Source organism: Ursus americanus, chromosome 29 (assembly GCF_024610735.1).
Source record: "Ursus americanus isolate L20-20 chromosome 29, mUrsAme1.1.p, whole genome shotgun sequence".
Taxonomy (NCBI): Eukaryota; Metazoa; Chordata; class Mammalia; order Carnivora; family Ursidae; genus Ursus; species Ursus americanus.
The window spans coordinates 9,848,974-9,858,581 of record NC_142155.1 but is presented as its reverse complement, the minus strand read 5'-3'; the positions used below and the strand labels follow the sequence as shown (position 1 = coordinate 9,858,581).

The 9,608-nt window shown below is 44.3% G+C and overlaps 1 protein-coding gene across 1 annotated transcript; it reads right to left on the bottom strand.

Annotated features, from left to right (window-relative positions):
- Positions 1–4,745: 4,745 nt before the first annotated feature.
- EEF1A1 (eukaryotic translation elongation factor 1 alpha 1) lies at positions 4,746–8,392 on the bottom strand. The gene is made up of 8 exons (XM_045803706.2): positions 8,239–8,392; positions 7,053–7,230; positions 6,594–6,773; positions 6,180–6,476; positions 5,930–6,080; positions 5,584–5,840; positions 5,265–5,499; positions 4,746–5,167 (listed from the first exon to the last, which is right to left on the bottom strand). Exons 2-8 carry the CDS (start codon positions 7,194–7,196, stop codon positions 5,043–5,045), a joined length of 1,389 nt encoding a protein of 462 aa, XP_045659662.1. The 5' UTR covers positions 7,197–7,230; positions 8,239–8,392; the 3' UTR covers positions 4,746–5,042.
- Between the last annotated feature and the right edge of the window lie 1,216 nt (positions 8,393–9,608).

The following is a 9,608-nucleotide window of genomic DNA, read 5'->3' as shown; positions in this document are numbered from 1 at the left end:
CACATTGATGTAATCAAGTGAAGAGTTCAATGAATATACTTCAAAGTTGATTTGAGTAGGTTAAAAGAGGCTTTTAGATTCTGTATATTTTTCTGATTCTATGTAATTGTTATGAGGCCAAGACATAGACATTTAAATGTCTAAGAAAGAGGGGTGCCTGGGTGGCTCAGTCGGTTAAGCATCTGCCTTTGGCTCAGGTCATGATCCTGGGGTCCTAGGATTGAACCCCACATCGGGGTTCTTCTCCCTCTCCCTCTGCCTGCTGCTCTCCCTGCTTGGGCTTGCACTCTCTGTCAAATAAATAAATAAAATCTTTTTTAAAAAGCCTAAAAAGTAATGTTTTCATATTCTCTAGTAACTCCTACTTGTCCTCCAGATCTCCATTATTCCTGACAAGTACCTTCTTTAGCCAATCCAAATTGTGTCCCTTTTACTCTTCTCCCTCATAGTATCCTTTTCTTCATAGCATCATCACTACTTTACCTACTTATTTATGCTAATTTCTACCTCCCCCACAGAATTATAAACTCAAAGGGCAAGACCTGCCCATTTTGTTCACAACTCTATCCCCAGTGCCTAGAATAGTGACTTAGTAGGCACAATTTAAAAAGTCTTTCACTGATCTATAGAATCTAACACTTTTCTTCCTTAAAATAATTGACTATGGCAAAATAAAACTAAAAATTTCACTTAAAAAATTGATTACTAATGGTTTAGCCACTTTGGAAAAGTTTAGCAGTTTCCTATAAAAGACATACATTTAACATACAATCCAGTGATCCCACTGCTAGGTATTTACACAAGATGAAAACTACAGTCATACACAAACCTCCATGTGAATGTTTAAAAGTGGCTCAATTCCTAACCTTCCAAAACTGGAAACCAAATGTCCCTCAGCTGGGAATGGATAAACTGTCCCATTAAAAAGCAATAGATTGCAGGGCACCTGGGTGGCTCAGTCAGTTAAGCACCCAACTCTTGATGTCAGCCCGGGTCATGAGGCTTGGTGCTGGGCGGGGATTATGCTTGAGATTCTCTCTCTTCCCCTCTGCCCAGCTCATGCCCACACACTCTCGAATCTTTCAAAAGAAGAAATTACAGGTATTTGTGAAACAGATTAATCGAACTGCTAAGTGGGGGGAAAAAAAAGACTCAAAAGGCCCAAGTATGACACTGCTGCCAAAGCAAAATTATAGGAACAGAAAATAGATCTGGAGTGGTTACCAAGACTTAGAGGTAGAGGATTGGCTTTACTACAAAGAGGTATAGGGGAATTTAGGTGGGGGTGGGGGAGGAAGATGGTGTAACTACTTTATACCTTGATTGTGGTAAACCATACATCTGTCAAAACTTACAGAATTAAGGGTGCTTGGGTGGCTCAGCCAGTTAAACCATCTGCCTTTGGCTCAGGTTTTAATCTTAGGGCCCTGGGATCAAGGCCCGCGTTGGGTCGGGGCTCCCCAGTCAGTGAGGAGTCTGCTTGTCCCTCTGCCCACCATCCTACCCCCCATGCTCTCTCAAATGACTTGAGATTTTATTTGGGAGAGAGAGGACACAAGCAGAGGTAGGGGGAGAGGGGTAGGGAGTAGCAGACTTCACGCTGAGCAAGGAGCCTGACGCAGGGCTCATCCCAGGACCCCCGGATCATGACCTGAGCTGAACACAGACACCTAATCAACTGAGCCACCCAGGCGCCCCTCAAACAAAATCTTAAATAAAAAACTTACAAAATTGTGTAAAAGGGTGAATTCATGTTAAATATCTTAATTTAAAAAGGAAAAACCTTTAAATCCATTAGTAAAAGTTTCCTATTTTTTGCTTACTTGGAAAGTAACTGTAACATTAACTTAGCCTTACCTTTGTTATCATGAGGTCTCTCCCACAGAAACCTGAGCTCTAAACTCTTAAGAGACCCATGGGCCCCTTTAAGGGCAGTCCATTTTCCTTATTTCACTCATTTCTGCTAGCGACTGATGGATATCACATTTAGGTCCTATTTCTGTTTAGAAAACAAAAGGACAAAAATCAAAGATTTTGTCCCTCTCAAAGATTTCCATTGGATCAGAAGTCAACTACCTTTCAGGAAACATGTGGCTGTTTCCTCAATTTTCCCTCTTCTAAAAATCACCAAGACAATGTACTTGTTAGGCTTCAACCCTAGTTTTAAGTAGTCAGGGAAATTCCCAAAGACTTGCAAATAATGGAGGGCACTTTGAAACCACCTAGATGAAGAAGACACGTGAAAAAAAGACATTATGATAAAACAGATCAGGAAACTTCAGGAAGGTAAACCAAAAAAGGGGTAACCCAAAGGGTTTTACTCCTCATCCAAAACATCATGCACTCCTCCCTTGCAGGACCTTGACCTCATTGTTCACTCCGAGGATACAGGTCATTAACTCCAGAATGGTATCTTAACTTTCAACTGAATCTATCTATGCAGCATTTTGTGATAACTAAACATTTGACTACCAATCTAAAGTGTATGTAAAAAGCCACATTAACACAAGAACAGAACAGAACATAGAAACATAGTTGTCACCCTTTTGAGTGGCCCATTTCAGGTATTGTGAATACTGTGGCCACAAAGTTTGTTTTGGGCTGTGCTCCGTGCTCAGCAGCAAAGTAAGAAGGTAAATCAATTTAAATACACATAAAGTCCAGTCCTTGTAATAGTCATCAGGGTTTTTATACCCCACACTGAAATCTACTTAAAACCAAGGACTCTGCACCATTTGTACAATCAATTATCGGGCAGAACTCAAGTAACCAGACGAATTCTCATGCTCTTGGGAGGTAAATGACCAAGTGTTAAAGGAAAAGGCTATAAAATTGAGCTCTGAACTGGCCGAATTTAACTTATTTTTGGACTGCCTATTCCAGCCACTGGATGAACAGCCAGGAGAGTTAAAAAAAAAAAAAAAAGAGAGAGACACACCTTACTGACAACCTGTTTCAACTCCTGAACCAGAAAGCCTTTCCTGTTTCATATTTTGAAATCTCACCAGAATTTCTGGGACAAACTTCAACAAGCTCCCATCGAGATTCCTTCCAAACATGGGTAATTCCAACAGCTGGCCAATTTAAAGCATGAAGGTCAAGCACCAGTTTGAGGCATTCTGGTCTAAAAACAACGCTCTACATTTCAATTCAAACACAAAATGAAATCAGTATATAAACCTCAGCAGAGCTCAAGTAAAATGCCATATCCTCAACTTTTAGTTTCAGGTTTCAAATTAATTTGTAGTGACCACCAGTAGGTGGTGCTCATGCCAGACAATGGCACATCCACACTGGGTTCTGAGTTAGCATCCCAACAGGCCCAACTGAAGCTTTTCTGGACACTACCCCACTCTTCCTACCCTTCCACTTCGTGGGAACAATCTTCTGCAGCTTGATTTCTAGAGGGTATAACAAATCCCTTCCAGTAAACATTACAGTTCAAACTTCTTGTGCCAGCTACCATTTACTAATGTATTAAGAAACTTTACTACCTAGAGCTCCTCTAACCCTGAACAATAAGCACATTTGTACAAATAAGTGAAAAATAATTTGAGTTGTGGACAAAACCTTTTATTAGTTTCTAATTTACAGGCCTCATCAGTGCCCCTGGTAGTACCGTTAAGACTTAGAACTAAAATGAAACAATTTTTTCAACTACAGTGATTTCTCACCTATGGCCACTCAATTGCAGGATACATTTCACTTAGCATTGCTTGCATTAAACCAGGTGTCCTGTCTGCTTTTTGCCATCCTTCAAAGCTACCCGATAAACTTTTCATAAGCAAAAAGCGCCTATTCAGGGAATCAATGCTCAAATAGTCAAGATTCAGTTGTCTTAAACGCACAGCACCAGCGTTCTGAGATTTGCCAGCTATCTGAAGGATTGGATGCTTGTCACCCAAATACTGTTAAATTTACCAATCACTATGCATTTTAAGTTATAAAATCACACTAATTTTTAAAGAGCTTTTCACTTTTCATCCTGCTCATCAAATCTAATAGTCATCTTTCAAGATTCTCATTTTTTAAATGACTTAACATGTTTTCAAACTTTTTAAAAGCAAAGCACCCTACACTCCAGTACAAAATGGGTCCTCTCATTATCTATTTGCCATTGCACCTCTTCAAACTTTGGGTTAAACCACTAGTGCGTAACAATCCCTCCTCACCCAACCTTGATCTTTAAAGATAAAATTCCTACTGGAAGTGAATTTCTAGTTCTTAAGTGACATTAAACTTCCAGTAGACTTTCTTCTCCTACAATTTAGATACAATCAACTCAACCATTAAGTAAAATAATGGTATTGACATGTTTTAGGGTACTTTAAACTACTTCAAAATTTTTAAATGTGACAAAGCATTCCAATACCTGGGAAACTAAAAGTGACAATGTATCAACAATTTTACTCCATAGTGACAGAATATAAGTTTTATATGCAACACATTGACTTTGGTATTACAGAATTTAACCTGTTTTATAAACTACCTTGTGGTGTTACTCGGCTTATCTAAAATGTGTTGCACCAATAGACCCTTTTTCCCCCATAGCCTTTTCCTATGTACTTTTTAACAGTTTCTTTCCTTAGACAAGATGAAAAATTCAAGTGCCCACCCAGGAAATGTTAACCCAGACTTTAGTTTCCAAGTATTTTAACATTAGAAATTCGGTCTGTGCAACTCTTACTCCTTTACCTGTATAGTACTAATACAAGGTTACAGTGTTGACCAAAAGAAGACACAGGTTTCTCATTAAACTTTTGTTTTTTAATGGGTCTCAAAATTCTGTGACAGATTTTTGGTCAAGTTGTTTCCATTAAAAAGTACTGATTTTAAAAACTAATAACTTAAAACTGCCACACACACAAAAAAAACAAATGGTCCACAAAACATTCTCCTTTCCTTCTGAAGGTTTTACGATGCATTGTTATCATTAACCAGTCTTTTACTATTAAACTTAAATGGCCAATTGACACAAACAGTTCTGAGACCGTTCTTCCACCACTGATTAAGACTGGGGTGGCAGGTATTGGGGATAATATTCATTTAGCCTTCTGAGCTTTCTGGGCAGACTTGGTGACCTTGCCAGCTCCAGCTGCCTTCTTGTCCACCGCTTTGATGACACCCACAGCAACCGTCTGTCTCATGTCACGAACAGCAAAACGGCCTATTAAAATAAATTTCAGATTACCATGAGAAACTCTCTACACAAGCAGATTTCCCAGCTCCAGTAAATGTCCTGAATACACTCAAGTCATCCTTACCCAGAGGAGGATAGTCAGAGAAGCTCTCAACACACATAGGCTTGCCGGGAACCATATCAACAATGGCAGCATCACCAGATTTCAAGAATTTGGGACCATCTTCCAGCTTTTTTCCAGAACGACGATCTATCTTCTCCTTCAGCTCAGCGAACTTGCAAGCAATGTGAGCTGTGTGACAATCCAGCACAGGTGCATATCCAGCACTGATTTGGCCTGGATGGTTCAGGATAATCACCTTGGAGGAAAGATTTGCATTTAGTAAGTCTCAAAAGGCAAGAGTCTGGCAGTGAGTGACAACATTGCCACTTTAAAGTGTTACCTGAGCCGTGAAACCAGCTGCCTCCATTGGTGGGTCATTTTTGCTGTCACCAGCCACATTGCCACGACGAACATCTTTGACAGATACGTTCTTGACATTAAAGCCCACATTGTCCCCAGGAAGAGCCTCACTCAACGCTTCATGGTGCATTTCAACAGACTTTACTTCAGTTGTAACATTGACTGGAGCAAAGGTGACCACCATGCCAGGTTTAAGAACACCAGTCTCCACTCGGCCCACAGGGACAGTACCAATACCTAAAATATTTACAAATGTGTTGTCAAATACCTTATGTGAAGTACAGCAACCCATACAAATTACATTCTGATAGTAATGTTCAACTTACCACCAATTTTGTAGACATCCTGGAGAGGGAGACGCAAGGGCTTGTCAGTAGGACGAGTTGGTGGCAGAATGCAATCCAGAGCTTCAAGCAGTGTGGTTCCACTGGCGTTCCCATCTTTACGTGTGACTTTCCATCCCTTGAACCAAGGCATCTAAAACAAGATTGTCCATTAGCATTTCCCAAACGGTTGTCATTTAGTGTCAAAATCTGCCCCTTCCATCGCTTTCTCTGAAGTCTTGAAGTCACTTACGTTAGCACTTGGCTCCAGCATGTTGTCACCATTCCAACCAGAAATTGGCACAAATGCTACTGTGTCGGGGTTGTAGCCAATTTTCTTAATGTAGGTGCTGACTTCCTTAACAATTTCCTCGTATCTCTTCTGGCTGTAGGGTGGCTCAGTGGAATCCATTTTGTTAACACCAACAATTAGCTGTTTTACACCCAGTGTGTAAGCCAGAAGGGCATGCTCACGGGTCTGCCCATTCTTGGAGATACCTGCTTCAAATTCACCAACACCAGCAGCAACAATCAGGACAGCACAGTCAGCCTTTGAAAGAAAACAAGACATTACCCTGTTAAATGTTCCTCGAAAGAATGAACTCACCCCTTTTCCGATGCAGAATGCCAAACCTAGAGTTATTTTCAAGTTATTGATCCTACAAACCTGAGATGTTCCTGTAATCATGTTTTTGATGAAGTCTCTGTGTCCTGGGGCATCAATGATGGTCACATAATACTTGCTGGTCTCGAATTTCCACAGGGAGATATCAATGGTGATACCACGTTCACGTTCAGCTTTTAGTTTATCCAAGACCCAGGCATACTTGAAGGAGCCCTTTCCCATCTGTAAGGATTCAGAATGGTTACTTGGTAACCAGAACATCAAACTTCAACCTGAAATCCCTTACTCCCACTTAAGCAGAAACACTAAATTCTACTTTACAGCTCTTAGGCGGCTTTAACTTACTTCCCAAAGTTACATAGGTAAGAACTGTCAACAGCAAGTAGTTTTATTCCGCCTACGTAGGACATTCAGATTTAATCTAGTGACTAGTTTTGAGAAAGTTAACACTTTCTGGTTGACTTATTTGAACTGTCTTTCTCATTACATTATTGTACCTACCTCAGCAGCCTCCTTCTCGAATTTCTCAATAGTTCTTTTGTCGATCCCACCACATTTGTAGATCAGATGACCAGTAGTGGTAGACTTGCCCGAATCTACGTGTCCAATGACGACGATGTTGATGTGAGTCTTTTCCTTTCCCATTTTGGTTTAGGTTAAGCGGTGGTTTTCACGACACCTGAATTGAAGGGGGAAAAAAAAACCCTTTAAACTACTGTCCCAGAGGCTTGAGAATAAACCACGACCCAAACTCGCAAAGGGCAAATTCCAAGGAGAATTACAACTAGTGCCAAGCTGGCCCAACTCTCGTCTCCACCCACTAAGCGTGGGGTTAACTCCACCGCATAAAATCCCCTCCCCCCTCTGAAGGCGGCCTGCTTCCAAGGCGTTGAGGAACGGAGGTGCCAAGACGGCGCCCGGTACACCGTGGGGTCACAGGAAGCAGCGGCCGAAGAGGGAAAGGCCCTTTTCCTTTGTGTGGGTGACTCACCCGCCCGCTCTCCCGGGCCGCCGCGTCCTCCATTTTGAGCTCCCTACAGCAGGGCCGGAGAGCGGCCATCTTTCCGCGCACGCAACTGGTGCCGAGCGGGCCGCCCTCGCCGCCCCGAGTGGGACGGCACATCGCGGCGCGAGCCTGGGCACCAAAGCCGCCCGGCCCACTCCACGGGACTCTCCCGCGTCCGACTCGGTAGCCACGGCTCGTGGGCCGCCCCCCCCCACCTCGTCGGACATGTGCGCCGGGACGAGTGGGCCTCGCCGCCGCCCTCCGCGCCTCGCGGCAGCCCCACAACCCCAAGGACCCGGCGACCGTGAAAAAGCCCACCCCGTTAATATCCTGACCAACCTCCGCTAAACTACGTCGACGGAGCAAACCATAAAGGTTTTTTTTTTTTTTTGATAGGTCAGATGTCTGGAGACTTTAACGGCTGTTATCACGGCAGGCCAGAAGGTGCGGCGGAATTCGCACGCGGCCGCCACAGCACCCAAGCCAGGCCTCAAACCAACCACGAGGCGAAGGGGGTCCTAAAAAAAGCACAAGGCCTCGAACCTTCCCACCCACTCACAACCCGAAATTCGGGGTCAAGAACATCGTAAAGTGGCTCGGTGGCGCGGCAGTTAAAAGAGGCACGCGAGGGCCGCAGCCGGCTCAGAGGCCAGGCCCGCGGAAGCCACACCCGGCACTCACCTGTGTTCTGGCGGCAAACCCGTTGCGAAAAAGAACGTTCAAGGCGGCTACGGCACTTATATACGGTCCTCCCCCACCCTCGGGGAAGAGGGCGGAGCCAGCACACGACACCACTTTCCCAGTTTACCCCGCGCCAACTCCATCAGGCACCCGTTCAATCGCCGTCCCCTCCCCCTACTTCTCGGGGACCGTGGGCGATGTACGATCAGCCCACTGAAGAGCACACACCACCTCGCGCATGCTCTTCTCGACCCCGATGACGACGAGAGCGAGTGGGTGGGGAGGCGGGGATGAGCGAACCCTCGGTTCTAGGTTAGAGGGAGTTTAACGACGGTCCCTGGGATTCCCCAAGGCAGAGGCGAGTCCTCCTTTGTATGAATTACTCTCAGCTCCAGCTGGGTTGTGGCGGGGCGAGGGGGTGGCCCGGCGAGGAAGTACGGAGTTTTCCCTCTACGGTTCCTGGATTAACTGTAAAGATGGTGTGGAGATTGGAGTATGCTTTCCCTCGGCTATATACCTCCAGTTCTTAGCCTAGTCCTCCCGAAGGTCCGGGACAGCCCCTTTGAGCCGCTTCCTCCGCTCGTCGCAGGTCCGCCTGGGGCTGGCTCCTCCTCCGTCCCTGGCTTCAGATCCCGTCCCGGTTGGAGAGCTGCACAAGGCCCCGGCACTCAGGGCAACGAGGGTCGAGGACGCCAAGGGCCGCCTTCACAGCCCGAGATTCCGTAAGGGTTTCGGCTCGGTGGCTGTGACCAGGATGATTATGCTCTTGGGCTGGCCCTTTGGCTTGTTCCATTCAAAGTCCGCTGGTTTTATCGAAGCCCATATCACACATTCACCCCATCTGGTACTCCAGACGTCTAGTTTTTCAGTTTAGAATAGATTTCAATCCCAGTTTGTCTTTTAACTCTAGTTTTATTACGCTATAAAAAGATCCTGTGTGCGTCTACTCTCGTGATACATTTTTTCCCCAGTGTACACTCAGTTGATTGCTAGGATGAGAAACCTAAAAAGAATTTTTCAAATTCAGTATTTCCACATGATCTCATGTAGAAACTAAGATCTACAGCATTAACAAGCTTATCCACCCAATTTCCTATCCTCAACTCTTGCTGTGAAATCACTGCTTCTAAAAAGTGGCCTATCGCATCTAAATAAATGGATTCATTTTCTGTCCTATTGATTTAACTAAATTTTAGCATAAATCTAGGGCGAAACCAGATGAGGTCTTTTTGGTTGGCAATCAGGGCAGACTGAGAAATACTCCTTCCAAGAAAGAACTTTTTTTTTTTTTTAAGATTTTATTTATTCATTTGAAAGGGAGTGTGAACAGGGGGAGGGGGAGAAGCCGACTTCCCCACTGAGCAGGGAGC